Source organism: Lobosporangium transversale (assembly GCF_002105155.1).
Source record: "Lobosporangium transversale strain NRRL 3116 chromosome Unknown BCR41scaffold_31, whole genome shotgun sequence".
In the NCBI taxonomy this organism is placed as follows: domain Eukaryota; kingdom Fungi; phylum Mortierellomycota; class Mortierellomycetes; order Mortierellales; family Mortierellaceae; genus Lobosporangium; species Lobosporangium transversale.
In genome coordinates, this window is record NW_019029009.1 from 358316 (window position 1) to 374334 (window position 16019).

At 40.5% G+C, this 16019-nt stretch overlaps 7 protein-coding genes across 7 annotated transcripts; 3 read left to right on the plus strand and 4 right to left on the minus strand.

The window, feature by feature from the left end:
• The first annotated feature begins 286 nt into the window (after positions 1–286).
• Positions 287–1748, plus strand: BCR41DRAFT_325146 (deoxyhypusine synthase). The gene is made up of 3 exons (XM_022021569.1): positions 287–1006; positions 1133–1342; positions 1518–1748. The coding sequence occupies exons 1-3, from the start codon at positions 311–313 to the stop codon at positions 1734–1736; spliced, it is 1125 nt and encodes a 374-aa protein (XP_021879259.1). The 5' UTR covers positions 287–310; the 3' UTR covers positions 1737–1748.
• An 819-nt stretch (positions 1749–2567) lies between these two features.
• BCR41DRAFT_410220 (hypothetical protein) lies at positions 2568–3479 on the plus strand (the record flags this gene model as incomplete). Its single annotated transcript, XM_022029431.1, has 1 exon — positions 2568–3479. The coding sequence occupies one exon, from the start codon at positions 2568–2570 to the stop codon at positions 3477–3479; it is 912 nt and encodes a 303-aa protein (XP_021879260.1).
• A 352-nt stretch (positions 3480–3831) lies between these two features.
• On the minus strand, positions 3832–5213 carry BCR41DRAFT_357825 (hypothetical protein). Its single transcript, XM_022024967.1, has 2 exons — positions 4844–5213; positions 3832–4232 (listed from the first exon to the last, which is right to left on the minus strand). The coding sequence occupies exons 1-2, from the start codon at positions 5141–5143 to the stop codon at positions 3984–3986; spliced, it is 549 nt and encodes a 182-aa protein (XP_021879261.1). The 5' UTR covers positions 5144–5213; the 3' UTR covers positions 3832–3983.
• Positions 5214–5773: 560 nt separating this feature from the next.
• On the plus strand, positions 5774–7004 carry BCR41DRAFT_308785 (restriction endonuclease type II-like protein; the record flags this gene model as incomplete). The annotated part of the gene is made up of 4 exons (XM_022020929.1): positions 5774–6066; positions 6225–6324; positions 6483–6731; positions 6861–7004. 4 exons carry the CDS (start codon positions 5774–5776, stop codon positions 7002–7004), a joined length of 786 nt encoding a protein of 261 aa, XP_021879262.1.
• A 23-nt stretch (positions 7005–7027) lies between these two features.
• On the minus strand, positions 7028–9432 carry BCR41DRAFT_325149 (2,3-bisphosphoglycerate-independent phosphoglycerate mutase). Its single transcript, XM_022021570.1, has 4 exons — positions 9108–9432; positions 8723–8839; positions 8145–8450; positions 7028–8034 (listed from the first exon to the last, which is right to left on the minus strand). The coding sequence occupies exons 1-4, from the start codon at positions 9357–9359 to the stop codon at positions 7171–7173; spliced, it is 1539 nt and encodes a 512-aa protein (XP_021879263.1). The 5' UTR covers positions 9360–9432; the 3' UTR covers positions 7028–7170.
• A 262-nt stretch (positions 9433–9694) lies between these two features.
• On the minus strand, positions 9695–12439 carry BCR41DRAFT_423898 (hypothetical protein; the record flags this gene model as incomplete). The annotated part of the gene is made up of 3 exons (XM_022030347.1): positions 11123–12439; positions 10918–10981; positions 9695–10771 (listed from the first exon to the last, which is right to left on the minus strand). Exons 1-3 carry the CDS (start codon positions 12143–12145, stop codon positions 9696–9698), a joined length of 2163 nt encoding a protein of 720 aa, XP_021879264.1. The 5' UTR covers positions 12146–12439.
• A 435-nt stretch (positions 12440–12874) lies between these two features.
• Positions 12875–13973, minus strand: BCR41DRAFT_372535 (Alpha/Beta hydrolase protein; the record flags this gene model as incomplete). The annotated part of the gene is made up of 2 exons (XM_022026692.1): positions 12875–13080; positions 13556–13973. 2 exons carry the CDS (start codon positions 13971–13973, stop codon positions 12875–12877), a joined length of 624 nt encoding a protein of 207 aa, XP_021879265.1.
• Between the last annotated feature and the right edge of the window lie 2046 nt (positions 13974–16019).

The following is a 16019-nucleotide window of genomic DNA, read 5'->3' on the forward strand; positions in this document are numbered from 1 at the left end:
GAAAGAGAGGACTTTCGACGGTAATAATTGGAGTGAAGGAAATGAGGAAACGGCGATCATTGAAGTAGGAGACTCTTTCCTTGGTCCCAGCCTGTCAGTGAGTGCTAGTATTGCACAAAAGCTACACAGGCTGGTGACGACTGACGAGTCATACCAGTTACCAGGAGCACATTCCATTCCTGGACCAAAAAAAAAAAAAAAAAAAAAAAGGTATCTACAAGAGCAAGCCACATTTGCCGTTGCACATGTTTTTTATCCTAGGTAACAAGCTTATGTTTGTCAACATCCACCTCTTCATTGGTCATTCACCATGGATTCAAAAGAAGCACTTCCCGATACGACACAAGCAGCGGTCTTTATGGCATCAGCCGAGATGCCCAAGGGCTCTGTTGTGATCAAAGGCCCCGACTTTAACCAGACTGTTACACTGGACTCGCTCCTCTCAACATTCATTACTTCAGGCTTTCAGGCTTCAGCCATGGGTCGTGCAATTGAGATCATCAACGAAATGCGTCTGTGGCGTCTCTCAGACGAACCTTTGCCTGAACCCACATCCGACAGCGCTGTTGATCCCCAGTTACTGGATCCGGAATATCGTCAATCAGTCAAATGCAAGATCTTTTTGGGCTATACTTCTAATCTGGTCTCGTCCGGTGTTCGTGAGGTGATCTGCTTCTTGGTTCAACATAAACTAGTCGATTGTCTGGTCTCATCCGCAGGAGGGGTCGAAGAGGATTTCATCAAGTGTTTAGCACCAACTTACTTGGGTGATTTCAGTTTGGAGGGCACTAAACTGAGGAAGCAAGGTCTGAACAGGATCGGTAACCTGTTGGTCCCGAATGACAACTATTGTAAATTTGAAGATTGGGTGGTCCCTATTCTGGATAAGATGTTGGAGGAACAGAACGATGAGAAGATCAAGGCTCATTGGACCCCTAGCAGTGTGATCAGGAGGTTAGGCAAAGAAATTGCACATGAAGAATCGATCTACTACTGGGCATATAAGGTAATAATACCCTTAAAAAAATATATCGAACGATATGAGAGAAAAATGTAGGAACTGGAATATATTTGAATCAACTCCTTTACTAATTAAGATGGCTTATATGTATACTGTTGGAACACCCTATAGAACGACATTCCAGTCTTTTGCCCGGCACTGACGGACGGATCGCTTGGTGATATGATCTACTTTCACTCGTACAAGAGCCCTGGGTTGATCATTGATATTGTTTCTGACATTCGAGCCATGAACAACCAGGCAGTATTTGCAAAGAAGACTGGAGTCATCATCCTTGGCGGAGGTGTTGTCAAGCATCATATTTGCAATGCAAACCTTATGGTAAGAGCAACTGAAATCAATATAATTTTAAATGTGAGAATGTTGTTATTGTGCCATTGTAGCACTTACCTAAAACTTTAAAAAAAGAAAAAGGAAACAAAGAGTGAGACTTAAAGCTAGTCCAAACTCATATCGAAATCAATGCTTAACACTGCTCTGACATCTATCAAAATAGCGTAATGGAGCAGACTATGCAGTCTTTATCAACACGGGGCAAGAGTTCGATGGCAGTGATGCGGGCGCCAGACCTGATGAGGCTGTTTCATGGGGGAAGATCAGGATGGATGGCAAGTCAATCAAGGTCCATACGGATGCAACAATTGCGTTTCCTCTGATTGTTTCACAAACGTTTGCAAAAGATTTCCCTAGAAAGAAGGCTGAAGGACCTCAATAGACAATAGAAGCTGAAAAAAAAAAAAAAAAAAAAAAACCCCCTATAGAGATTCATTAGACCCAATAAACTTGTACAATATTATGCTGCTAGCCCTTAGCTGCCATTTTTTTCACGAAAAAAGAATAATAAAAAAAATAAAAAGTAAAAAAAAAAAAGATGTTGGCTGGGTGTGTGGTAACTCTTCGCTACTGTCATTTTATCTTGGATAACATATGCACAAGAAACCACTCTTTCCTGGAAAGAGCTTTGTGAAATTAATTCGCAACTAATTCGTATTGAATGGTTTCTCTGAGAGGGGAGGAGGCTTGAGTGGCATATGAGGCCAATTATGACAAGCATGAACATTAAACCCATCACTAACGGACCCATTCTAGCCTCAATCCTTTGCCTTGGCTATAAACGCGTACTCTGCAGATAGAGGCTATACAGAGGGCCATCCTAAAACCAGTCTATGGAACGCCTCTAACTGCTCTACAGCTCCTTTTATCTCCCACGGATTTAAATTGAGGGAAGGGCAAGAGGAGAGGAGGCTGACCGGTGGACTGCTTGGCTGGCTGGCGATCTTTGGTCTGACAGTACCATGACTCGTGCGCTTCAAGCTCAAACCCATGAAGGAAAAAGAGTAAAGGAAGGAAGAAGGAAAAAAAAAGAAGTGATAACTCTCGTTCAAAACGGGTATAAAAAGCCCTCGCTATCGCACCGTCATTTACGGTACCAACACTAGCATTTTCAAATCTTACTCTCACAAAAGCACTACCTTTTACCAGCACTTAACCACTACTACCATTACTTCTGCCAGTATTTCCAAAGTCTTTCCCCTACTCCATCACCATGTTTTTTATTAAACACTGTACTCTGACCTTTGCTATCTTCTTGGCAACCTCTTTCGTGGCCCAAGCAGCGCCGGTGCCAACAACTGAAGCGCCTGTTCCCGTTGTCACAAGCATTGTTCAGGAAGGTGCTCTCTGGATCGATAACAATACAGAGCACATCCCTGTGATTAATGCAGCTGAAGCTAGTGAAGGCAGTCATGGCTACCGTCGTGCTGTGAATAGCCAGCCATACTATCCACCGGGGTACCCAGTCTCTCAAGCTGCTGAGAATGCTCTTCCACGCATTTATCCAGGGCACCCGGTCACCGCGGCTCCTAAGTCGGTCGTTGCTCTTGTGTCGAAGCCGCAGGAAGGCTCCAAGGATTTAGTTAAACGAAGGATGCCTGTCTACAAGGACTACAATGAGGGAGATGAGGATGAAGACAAGGTTAAGAAGGACGAAGAAGAGCAAGAGGAGGACCAAGAAGAGGAACAAGAAGAGGAAGAAGAAGAGGAGGAGGAAGAGGAGGAGGAAGAGGAGGAGGAAGAGGAGGAAGAGGAGGAAGAGGAGGAAGAGGAGGAAGAGGAGGAAGAGGAGGAAGAGGAGGAGGAAGAGGAGGAGGAAGAGGAGGAGGAACAGGAGGAGGAAGAGGAGGAGGAACAGGAGGAGGAAGAGGAAGAGCTCTATCCACTTTCCGTTGACGAACTCGATACACTGTCTGAAAACGAGCCCTATAAGCCGTCCAATGAACAAGGTCATCCCAAGAAAGGACAGTCTGGAGGAAAGAGAGAGAAGAGGGCGGAAGAGAAGGTAGGAAAGAAGGGAAAGGTGCATGAAGATACTAAAGCCGGAAAGAAGGAAAAGAAGTACGAGAGCTTCCTTGATAAGATCCGGATGAACTGGTGCTATGTCATGTTCTGCAAGTACTAAAGGGAAAAAAAAAACTCCCTCCCACCACTTTGAAACGAGTCTGACGCGTTTTGTTAAGCAAAGGAAGAGGACTGTCTCTTCATCACTCCCTTCCATAACCATAGAAAATCTATAGACATATTAAAACGCGTTCATATGACATTTTTTAATAAAAAAAAAAAAAGCATTGAGCTCAATCTGCTTTTTAGTCGTGTACTTCAATACACTCGCCATTTCTTTATATTTCCTTAATTCAAGCTATTCCAACATTCTAGCCTCAAGCTCCTTTTATAACCATACATTGAGCATCTATTATGTTTGAAATTTGCTTCATTTGTTATTTTATCTTTTTTTTTTTTTTTTTTTTTTTTTTTGCTTCTATTCACTTTATCATCATTTGTTGATGTTTTTATGTAATTTAATCAAGAGGGGGAGAAAGAGTGGGGGAGTGAAGGAGTAAGGAAAGTAGAAAGGCGTTCAATTTTTTTTTTCTTTTCTTTTCTTTTTCTTTTTTATTACTTTGTTTTATTCTGCACGGGCACCACGCTTGGCAACCATGACTTCATCCGAAGCATCAATACCAAGGGCGTCCAGAAGGCCATCATGAGGATAGGTACGGCGTTCGAAATGAGGCTCGGGCAAAGTCTCCTTGAGAAGGTATCCAAAGCCTATGAAAGCAGCGGCAGCAGTCAAAAGGCGCTTCACACCCAATGAGGCAGGGAAGATCCAGACATCAGGAGAAAAGATGTTGAGCATCTCATCTTCCTCAGGGACCTATAAGGAATAAATAATTAAAATAAAACAAATTAAAATAAAATAAAAAGACAAAAAATATATACGGTTTTCATAGAAGCAAAAATAAAGAAAAAGAACAAAAAAAATAAAATAAAATAAAATAAAGAGGTGAAGTCCTTTATGGCAACAAGACAAGGATATATTGATAGATCTGTCCTTATCCGTGTCAAGATGAATAGGGTTATTGTGCAGACACAACTAATAAGACACTCTTTGTCGTTTTCAATCGCGTCTTTTCTTTTTTTTATGGGTTCCTGATATTGTTTATGCAATTGCTCGTATAGAGAAAGATATTTCATCCTGCATTGATGCTAACGCACCTAACTCATCCGTATCGCTTCATTTCTGCGATATTCTTCTGTTCATAATCCAATTGCCATGTCCAATAGCCTCCTTGATCATATTATCAATTAGCCCTCATTATCACTTTTTTTTTTTTTTTTTTTTTGTTTGTTTCCTTCGGATCAGAATTGAGTTCCCCTTTCATCCTGGATTTCCGCTCTGAAATGAGGTAAAATATGAAAAAATAAAAATATAAAAAAATATAATATAATATATATATCCGGATATCTGATTGTATGTGACATTACAGTTTCACCAAAGTTGCGACGATCCTGACGATCCGAGTATCCGGAAGCGATGCTTCCATCACGCCATTGCTGGTTGTACATTGGCAAGTTGGGATAGGATCCAATCTGAGTGTCGCCAGTGATCTTGTCACCAGGCAAAAAGCCGGTTTCATCACCAGGAATAGCAGGGTCGGCTCTGGTACCAGCATGACCATTCGAATGGGCAGTATGAGCAGCCCGAACCTGGGTCAAAGGGGAAGCAGTAGCTCTGCTGATAGCAGCAGAGACAGTGCGAGCCACTGGACGTGATGCACGCAGCATGATGAATAATGTGATTGTTGAAGTAGGTATTTATAAAAAAGATGAACTGAATCAATCAAGATCACCGCATGTCTTTACTTAATTTGCCATGTCCGGACCAGAGGGGCCTACCTCACCAAAAATCCCGAAGAGACAAGCCACTATAATCAGGTGATTTCAAAAGCAAACCTTTGCCACTAATTTGTCGTCGCGGTCTTTTTTTTTTTTTTACACTTTTTTTTTCCACTTTTTTTTTTTTTTTTTTCCGCCATGAATTCAGAAGACAATGGCTCTGCGAAAACTGTAAAAGGTTTCAAGATGCCTTCGCGCGAGGAATTAGAGGAGCGACGGAGGCAGCTTGACGCGGACAAACCACCATTACTCTTCAAACCTAAAGGCATTATTAGTCTAGAGGACCCTTCTAATTCCAGTGGTCAGTCGTCTGGGAGTGCCACCAAACTCAATACTCAGGATAGTACTCAAAAAACCCCTGGGATAGTAAGCTCTCGTCAACACTATCATCAACAACAAAAGCAGAAGCAGCAACAAGCCATCTCACCACCTATAGACGATGACTTTGGTTTTGAGGACGACCTAGGAGATGTCATACTGGATGATGATATCTTCGATATAGACAATGATACCCCTGCCATGACTAATGATACTAGCGCTAATAGTACAGGTGTCATTACCTCAGCGATACAGCCATCATCGTCATCATCATCCGCCGCTGCAACATCAGCAACAGCAGCAACAGCAGGAACTACTACTGAGCAAGCAAATACCACTCCTGTATTTGTTCCAAAATCAAAATCAACTGTTGTTGTCAAACCTTCACAACGCGGGAATCCCTTGCTTCAATTCATCAAAAATGTACCTTACGAATATGGTGAGATCGTGCCTGATTTCATTGTTGGACTGACATCCTGTATCTTGTATTTAAGGTAAGGAATGCTTTGTGACGATATATATTACCAATATTAGAAAAAATAATAAAATATTTAAAAGCTTCTTTTCTTTTTTTTTTCTTTTTTCTTTTTTTTTTTCGTTGGTGATTATTATCCCATTATTCTCATTATTGGCTTGTTTTCGTTCATGTAAGTATCCGGTATCATCGACTGCATCCGGAGTATATATATAATCGAATTTCTACGTTAGGAAAAACATTCGTGCTTCGCGTCCTTTTGGTTCTTGTCGACGTGGTAAGTAGTCTCTAATTGCCCTTTCTCTCGTCGCTCCGATCTTTTTATTTATTTATTTCATTTATTTATTGTGATTAATGGCGATTAATTGTAAAATATATACAATCCTTATTCTTTTTTTTTTTTTTTTTTTTTTTTATTATTAAATATATTTAAAGGAAATGCATCAGCAAGCCATCCGCGAATTGACACGGGTGGCAATGCTAAATAACCTTACATTGGTCTGTGCATGGAGCAATGAAGAGGCTGCTCGTTACATTGAAACGTACAAAGCTTACGAAAATAAGGCCCCTGATGCTATCAAAGAGAGGATTAGCAACGACTATATTTCCAAATTGACAGACTGTTTGACTCAGATCCAGTCTATCAACAAGACTGATGTGGTAACACTTGCGTCGACATTTGGTGTAAGTAACGGGAAAATATGGACAAATAGCTATGCCTTTTTTTTTTTTTCTTCTTCTGATACTTATCCTCTCTGCTACAGCTTAAGATTCTCACACATTTTTTTTTTTTTGAAAAAAAAAAAAAAATAGTCGTTCAAGAATATCATGAATGCACCTGCTGACGAATTGGGCGTATTACCAGGGTTCGGCGAACGTAAAGTGAAGAGACTGTTAGAAGCATTTGATCAACCTTTTGCAATAGACCCTAAAAAGAGACGGCAACGTCGTCGATGATTATGTTGTAGAAAAGTATAGATGTAATTTATTTCAGTTTATTAAAGACTGTTCCATCATCTACAAGCTGGCTCTAGCTTTTTTGTTTTTTCTGGATGCTGATGTAATAATAGGACCTCTATGTGTCAAGCTGTATACTGTTTTCCCTGTACATTTGTTTTTCCCTCTATTCCTGGAGCAAGCTGTGGCCAGTCATCTCAGATGGGATATCCAAGCCCATAACACGGAGGATGGTGGGGGCAACATCGCACAGAGCGCCCTTGGTATCATTGAACTTGTGAGTGTTGCTGGTCATGACGAAGGGAACACGAGCACAGGTGTGAGCAGTGTGAGGGGTCGAGAAGTCATCGGACAACATCTTTTCAGCATTTCCGTGGTCAGCTGTGATAAAGAGGATGTAGTTGTGCTTCTTGCAAGCTTCATAGATGGCACCAATAGCAGCATCTGTGGCCTCGACACCCTTGATAGCAGCCTCATACACACCAGTGTGTCCAACCATGTCGGGGGGAGCAAAGTTGCACATGATGAAGGGGAACTTGCCTGTAGCAATCTCCTCAGCGACCTTCTCACCCACCTCAGCAGCTGACATCTCAGGCTTCAAGTCATAGGTAGCAACCTTGGGTGAAGCAATCAAGTCACGATGCTCAGCCTCGAACTGAGCCTCCGTTCCACCGTTGAAGAAGAATGTGACGTGAGCGTACTTTTCAGTCTCTGCAACGTGGCACTGAGGCACTTTCTTCTTGGCAAGCCATTCTGCCAAGACATTGGTCATGGACTGAGCAGGGAAGGCAACAGGGAAAGGGAAATCACTCTTGTATTGAGTCATGGTAGTGATGTGCAAGTTCTTTGGGACCTTGACCTCCATGGGTGTAGGACTGATTCCCAAGACTGAAGAGATCTCACGCATACGATCAGAACGGTAGTTGAAGCAGAAGATCGTATCATCATCACGGATCATTCCTTCCTCATTAACAATAATGGGCTTTAAGAATTCATCCGTGACATCTTTCTTGTAGTTGTCCTCAATAGCCTATTTGACAAAAATACAAAATAGATTAAAAACTAAAAGATAAAAAAAAAAAAAGCAAGTCATGAAATCAATCCTTCCTGATCAATGTAATCTTTAGTTTCCTTTTTTACCTGGACAGGGTCATTGGTCTTCTCACCCTCGCCACTGACAAGACCATCAACAGCGATCTTGATACGCTCCCAGCGCTTATCACGATCCATGGCATAGTAACGACCTGTAATCGTGGCCAACTTTCCATAGTTGATCTGCTCAATCTTTTCCAAGAGCTGTTTCAAGTATCCAGAAGCGGAGCGAGGAGAAGTATCACGACCATCGCCAAAGAAATGAATGTAGACCTCAGGAACACCAGCTTCCTTGGCAGCATCCAAAAGAGAGTAAAGGTGATTCTGGTGACTGTGAACTCCTCCATCCGAGATCTATATTTTGTATAAAAAAAAAAAAAGAGCATTTGGGGTTGGGAAGAAGGAACAGATTAGTTCTTTTTTTTTTTTTGTGGGAAATATTTTCTTTATCTCTGAATAACATAATACACACGAAACATTGATAAGGAAAAAAAGTAAAACAATTCATTAAAAAAAAAGAACTGTGCCCCAAACTTGAGCACAGACAAGAATTGAGATAAGCTTGATCGGTATTTAGTATTTCTTCCAACCAATTTTGTTCACAAGTAAAGTTATAGAATACTTACCAAGCCCATAAAATGAAGACGACCGTTTCCATTCTTAGCATGCTCAAAGGAGGCCTTGATATTCTCCAATTGACCAAACTGCTTCTTGGAAGCTGCGAGATCAATGCGTACAATATCCTATTTAATTGAATAAAAAAAAAAAATAAAAAAAAAAAATAAAATAAAAAAGAATAAAGTATGAACAAAAATTAATCATTCATCAATTGGAACCTTTTTTTTTTTTTTTTTTTTTTTTTTTTCCGAGTAAACTGTGAAGGCAAAAAAAAAGAAAGAAAGAAAGAAAGAAAGAAAAAAAAAGGAAATCGAACAATGACCTCATCTGGCGTAACGTTTTCAATTGAGGAAAGGCTCTTTTTTTTTTTTTTTTTTTTTTTTTTTTTCGTACCTGATAGACAATACGACCAGCACCAATGTTCAAGTGGCCTACTTCAGAGTTACCCATGAGGCCATCAGGAAGACCAACATCAAGACCATGAGCACCCAAGGTCGTGAAGGGATACTCCTTCTCAAACTTGTTCATATATTGTGTCTTTGCGTTACGGATAGCATCACCACGGTCGTCCTTCTCAGGTGAGATGCCCCAGCCGTCAATGACGACGCAAACTACATTGTGCTTAACATCAGCGTTCTGAGCCATATTTTCTTTTTTTATCTTTTTTACTGAAGCTTAGGGAGAGGAAGGAGTGAAGCTAAAAAAAAATAAAAAAAAAAAAAAAAAAAAGAATGGAAATGAAAGTTTAATGGGAATCCGGAAAGGAAGAATAGAAAAGAAAAAAGATCTCACATTCTTTTTTTTTTTTTTTTTTTTTTGGTGTTCATTCTACACGTGACTATTGGGTAATTGAAGATCAATTGAAACACTGAATTAAAACCTTTTGAATTTCCATTGTTGGTCTGAGCGACTTTACGAATAAGGCTCCGCATTTCCAATATAACAAATTACAACTATTTTATTTTATTATTTAATTATCTACTAACGATATGATGGTCCAGGTGGTAGACGCGTTCCTCCTTCTGATTCCAGTGACATCTTATAATTAGCTGTTTGATGATGACCTGGATATCCTCCAACGTAGTTTGCATCCATGGCCGATGATCTTGAACCCATCTCCTCTGGGATAAACGCAGATGAAGGCCCTGATGAGGATGGATGGTTAAATTGAGCCCTATCATAAACATCTCCTGTCTGTGGATAGTACGAATTGCTTGTCAGTGGTGGCTGTATTTGCTGTTGCTGCTGGTATTGAGGCTGATAGTGCTGATAAGTTGTGTTCTGGAAGGGATCTTGTGCTTGATAATAGTTTGTGGAGGGAGCGCCAGACATCTGGGGCGGCGGTGGTGATTGATAGTACGCTCCACCGTTTTTATTAGTATGCATATTGGTATTATAGTCATAACCTTGTCCCTGTCCTTGGTAATTTGAATTATTATTATTGTTATTGTTGTCATTATTATATACATGAGCCATCATAGGCGGTGTTGGTGGTAAGGGAGCGTCCCTCATTTTCTCCAACCTTTCCTTCTCAAGTCTGACCTCCTCTTTCTTTTGTTCCTCTAGCTCGATCAACTTCAATCTCTCTGCTTTCCGTCTCTGTTTGCGCTTGTGTGAAAATATCATGTATCCAATTACACCCAGAAATGCCAGACCAAAGATCACACCAAACGCAATTCCCACACCGTTGATCTTGCTCTTTTTGTCATCCGTCGGAACATCAGGAGGTGTAGGTGGCGCTGGTGTCCCTGGTAGGGGTGTATACTGAGCAGACCATTCCCATTGTGAAGTGGAGAGCACATAAATAGGAGGTGTAGCTCTGGCACTACTACCTGAATCCGGTACCCCGTTGGTATTGAATCCGAATAAAGACAAAAATTGGTTACCAATAATGACACATTGATGATCTCTCACAGGTGGTGGTGAAGCTAACGACGTTTTGACCGTTGGTTGAAGCCATGTCCATGTCCTGATATCGAGCGCAAAAAAGTTGTTTGTAAGCATATCATTCGAGACGAGCGAACCCCCAAACACATAGATTGTGTTTCCATCAGCAGCTGAAATGGTTTCGAGTATCAAAAATGAAACCACATTCGAAAAAAAAAAAAAAAAAAAAAAAAAAAAGTCAGTCAGTCAACACTATCAATTTCATAATACAATCTTTCTCAGAAAAATAATAAAAGATTAAAAAAAAAACACTTACAGAGCGCAACACAGTGACCATAGCGCTCTTGGGGTGTCGCGTTTGGTGTGCTTGATTGAGTTCTCTATGACCGATAATAAATAAATAAAAAAAAAAAATAGAATAGAATAGAATAGAATAAAATAAGCATCATATTATATGACACAGTTCCCGTATGCTTTTTTTTTTTTTTTTTTTCTAATCAAGAAATAAGTTGGAATTATACCTGAAGAATGACAACCCCTGTTGCCATGTCAATGATTGGTATAGTAGAAAAGGATAACCCATTAGATCGTCCACCGGTCACCCCGCCCAATACCACAGCCTTGCCTGATGAGGGCAAGATCACCACCTTGGCGCCTGCTAGTGACCCCAAATTACGATTAACGTTGTAGCCACCATTCCCTGCTTTGGGAACAACCGACCAAGTGAGCGACTCTACGGAGCCATCGCTTCCGATGGTTACCAAATCTGCCTCTGTAACCAAGTTTGTCAACTCTGTCGCCAATGCAGAATGAGTAGAACCCTTTTGAGAGATCCAGCCACCACCGATGACCACACCTTGTCCAGTGATAGCTTTGTTATTCGTCGTTGTTGCAAGAGCGAAGCCAGGCATAGTCCGTCCTGCACCGACGATCCCCGCACCTGCTCCGGTTTGATCATACCGCCTCCCAGAGCCGTTGTTATTGGAGCCAGTTGCTTCACTCACAGCCTGGGTGACCGCAATCCATGTGCCCTTGGTAACACTGTAGGCCATCATGAATCCACCTCCTGAGGCCCCGGTGTTGACAGAGTCTGCGTTTCCGACAGTGAGAAACGTAGCCGAGTCTGGTGTACAGGCACCGGCATGGAATCTCTGAAAAGGAGAGTAATGAGTGGTCATATTAACCCAAACGGGTGGGTTTGAGGCTCCGGATAAAGAAAATCCTTTAGAGAGATCCAATCGAAAGTGTTGATTCGTAGTGGTGAGATAGGTTCCATCATCAGAATAGGTCACTCCACCCTGGATATGTAGTGAGGAAGTGGTCTGACAGATAGCAAAACCACCAACGGGGCGTGGAGCGACTGCCATTGTCAGCTGTACAAAGAATGAAGGCCATCCTACAAAGGCAAGAACTACCAAAGTAGAAATGATAGGAGAAGTAAATGAAGTGGGACGTCGTGAGAACTTTTGTGGTATGAGGAAAGAGTTCTTGTCAAGAGAAGCAGTGCTTCTGTAGTGAGAGTGCTGTGGTATGGGGAGAGACATTTTTTTTAGAGATTAAAAGACTTTATTATTACGGTGAGGAAGGGGGAAGTGAAGTCTGGCGAAGCCAAAGGAACGTAGCAGTTTGTGTTTGCTCTTTAAGAGCAACTGTCAAAATAAAGAAATTAAGCAAATCTAATGGATGTAAAGAGTCATGCAATGGAGACAAAGAGAGGTAGAGATGAAATGAGGAATGATGAAAAAGTGGGCAAGGTGTGATCAAGCAAAGGTGTAAAAACTAACAAGCTTTTTTATTTTGTACATGGATGAATAGAAGAGTAGAAAAGTGAGCATTCGTGAGAGCCACGAAATGATAATTAGACGGACCGAATAGCCTAAAGTTGAGGACAGTAGACAGATATTTATTATCTTATGATCCATGTCCATGAACAAGTGCATACAGGTATCGATATGCTTTTAAGGTTGTTTTTTGTTTCGTCACGGACTCCTGGGGGGCGTGAGACAATGTGAAGCTGAAACAAATTGCAAAAAAGTAAATAACAAACACAGCAGTCAGCCAGAGCAGGCAGGGCAAAGCAAAGTAGCAGCGCACAAAGCGATCGAAAAACCAAGCTAAAATATTAATCAACTTTTAGTATTTTCAATTTACACGCCAGACAGACACTAACTTTTTTTTTTTTTTTTTTTTTTTTTTTTATCATCGCAAATGTGTGTGTGTGTGGGTATCAAAATGCCTTGAAAGCATGCCATGAAAACTAGGAATCTCTTTTTTTAAGTAGACCAGCCCCATTCAACAAGCTCCTCAGCTCTTGGTTGCTTGCCGTCTTTCTTGATATCAATGTTGTTGATGCCATCAAAGTGGTAACTGAGCCATTGACCTGCAGTGATCGCAATGTACCAGGACCGTGGCGAAGATATCAGGTGGAAGCAATGGTGGCCTCCTGGGACTTCTAGATATACAATAGGCGCCGTGCATGCTTTTTTTTAAAAACAATAAATAATAATAATATTAGTAAAAGTTAAATCTAGACTTCCAATGAACTATATAAAACTCAATAAGAGAAGAAAAAAAAAAAAAAAAAAAAAAAAAACTTACTTTTACGGAAATGCTGTACAAAATCTCGCGTATGCTGCACAGGTACCAATGTATCGATATCACCACTGACAAAGAAGATGATTGAAAAGACAAGCAGTTTGTCAATAAGGGATTCACGATTTGTGATAGCGCTCCAAATAAATCAACCAACCAATAAAAGGGTCTCAACTTACTGAACCACCATACAAGGAAAGCCTGCTCCTCGAAGTGTAAATCTGGGTGAGTGATCTTTTAAGAAATTGACATCTAAATGGGGTGGTGCATGGTATAAAAGACCAGATGATCAATGCACTATCCGTTTTTCGTTTATCTGACTTGCTTTTTTTTTTTTATTTTTTCCTGAAATAAATTCATACTTTCTTCAGATTCAGGAGATCCTTCCCGAAGTGCAACTTCCTTGATGAATCTGGTCCTGGATCTATGGTTGCAATGATCTCCTTCATCCACTAGGTTGACCACAGGGCTTAGTCCGAGGACTCCTCTGACTGAGGTATCCACATCCTCAAATCCGGGTTGATACTCTGGCCTGTTGGCTGTGGTTGCTAACATCAGAGCTATCTGTCCTCCTGCTGAATCACCTGCAACGACGATGTTTTGAGGATTTCCACCAAAGATTCGGATCTCATCCTTGACCCATCGTAGAGCACGTTTGCAGTCGATCAGTTGAGTTGGGTATCCTGCCTTGCTCTTTAACCGATAGTCTACCGAAACCACAATCCAGTCATATGTAATCATCTCTGTCAAAAGTGGACCCACCAACTTTTTACTGCCCATAGTCCATCCACCTCCATGCATGTAAAACTATGTAACCCCCCCAAAAAAAAAAAAAAAAAGTAAAAAAATAAAAAAAAGTTTCAGTTTTCTTTTTTTTTTTTTTTTTTTTTTTTTACTCCGCATCCGATCAGCATATGATATGGTTTCGGTCAAAACTTACAAGAACAGGTCTATCGTCTCCTGCCACGACGGAGTGAGGCTGATAAACATCCAACTCCATGTCAACAGCTGATTTCCACCCATCTGTTCTCTCTGCATCCAACCGTTCTGCTGCTGTCCAGTATGGAACTATGTTGAATAGAGATATTAAAAAATAAATAAATATGACAGCCACGATTGATTGTTCAAGTCCTTTCCCACGATAACAAGCAAAGGAATATTTACTGTTTTCATAAATGGTGCAGTCCTTTGGCCAGATGAAAGGGTTAAGGAGTTGCTGCCAGAATCTTCGTCTATATGTATATATTTGTCAAGTTATATAAAAAGAAAAAAAAAAAAAAGATATCTGATTAGTTTGTGTTGGTCTTTTTTTTTTTTTTTTTTTTTTTTTTGTCACATCATCTGCTTGCTTTTTGCTTTTTGCTTTTTGCTTTTTGCTTTTTGCTTTTTGCTTTTTGCTTTTGCTTTACGATGTAATCCCTGGGAGCTCTATCCTATCGTCACTCTTCTTAGATAGCTGATCCAAGTACTGTTGTCCTAGATCCTGAACCTCGAAGGATCGCTTGAAGAGATGTAATAGACCAACGGCTGTGATGATGTTTGTATAATAGAAGAACCGTACCAGCGAAGACTCCTCTAATTCCCAAGAGGGTTTGATTTTTGTTATTTTTTTATGTTTCATGCGATAAATGAGTAAAACATGGTTAGATGTTCATATTCTGTATAAAAAGCTTTTTTTTTTCTTTTTAATCCCTCCGGCAAAATTAATGAAATGCAACGCAACACAACACAACGCAACGCAACGCAACGCAATGCAACTTACGAAATGTACCGGTGAGAGTCAACCACGTGTAAAAACAGGCGTCCATGCACATGACGGACAATGGTAATTCGGATAGCTGGTTACTTAGTATACAGAGGACCCAATTAACTTTACGGTATCGAGTAGCGGCTCCTGTGATAGCGACCCAGGTCAGAGCCATGGTGACAAAGGATGCTATTGCATAGGACAAAGCCCAAGATGACTTTGCCAAGTACATATTCAAGCTGATCAGGGTCATGATAACTCCAGTCTGTCCTGCAGCCATTGCCATTTGCGATAGCTCCTTTGTAATAAATAATTGCTGAAAAGTTTTTGTAGTTTAGGAGAGAGAAAGGGGAAAAGGTCGTTATGATGTTGATAATAATGCAATTGAGGATGAGATGAAAGATAAAAAGCAAAAAAAAAAAAAAAAAATGTTTTTGTGGGGTAAGAAAAATGTTTTATAAAGAATTTCTTTGAGTATCAAAGCAAGGTGTCTCCTTTAGTTCGTTGTCACTACAGAAGTGAAAAAGAATGAAATGGGAATTGGAAAAAAAAAAAAAAAAAAAAAAAAAAAAAAAGACAATGGGTAATGGAGTGATTCTTTTTTCTTTTGTCCCCTCTCCTTTTCCCCTTGGACAATGTTATAACGGGTCGAAAAGAAGTTTAGAAAAGAAAGCGCATTGATTACAAAAAAGGGTTATTCCCATAAACAAAGATTTGCATTATGATGGGGTCGAAGGGGGTTTGTGCTACTTTTTCTATTTAAGTGAACATCTCTTTCTCTCTCTACACTCTTTTTAAAAGAGAAAATGCAATGGGGGAAGAAAAAGTGTTTTTTCTCCTCCCCACATCCTTACATCCTCTCCCCCACATCTCACTACACACATCCCACAGCCCAGTCTCTGGAACTTGGATTGAACAAGGACTGTTGTCACGTTGAAAACAATGGTTACACTACTTTTTTTATTTATTTAAACACGCCATTCATTGTTTGGACAAAGCAAAAAACAGCTTTGTTGGCCTTGTTCTATCCCAGTGCTTTCTATACGTCCTGCAATGCCATCCTTTGCCTTTGTTGGTTC

Excerpts from the sequence above, each read along its gene's own strand:
- BCR41DRAFT_357825 (XM_022024967.1), bottom strand. The coding sequence starts at position 5,143 with ATGCTGCGTGCATCACGTCCAGTGGCTCGCACTGTCTCTGCTGCTATC. Across the intron at positions 4,233-4,843 it reads GTCGCAACTTTGGTGAAACT|GTCCCTGAGGAAGATGAGAT; the intron begins GTAATGTCACAT and ends TATTCCTTATAG.
- BCR41DRAFT_325149 (XM_022021570.1), bottom strand. The coding sequence starts at position 9,359 with ATGGCTCAGAACGCTGATGTTAAGCACAATGTAGTTTGCGTCGTCATT. Across the intron at positions 8,840-9,107 it reads CTGGTCGTATTGTCTATCAG|GATATTGTACGCATTGATCT; the intron begins GTACGAAAAAAA and ends TCAATTAAATAG. Across the intron at positions 8,451-8,722 it reads GTCTTCATTTTATGGGCTTG|ATCTCGGATGGAGGAGTTCA; the intron begins GTAAGTATTCTA and ends TACAAAATATAG.
- BCR41DRAFT_325146 (XM_022021569.1), top strand. The coding sequence starts at position 311 with ATGGATTCAAAAGAAGCACTTCCCGATACGACACAAGCAGCGGTCTTT. Across the intron at positions 1,007-1,132 it reads TCTACTACTGGGCATATAAG|AACGACATTCCAGTCTTTTG; the intron begins GTAATAATACCC and ends AACACCCTATAG. Across the intron at positions 1,343-1,517 it reads TTTGCAATGCAAACCTTATG|CGTAATGGAGCAGACTATGC; the intron begins GTAAGAGCAACT and ends CTATCAAAATAG.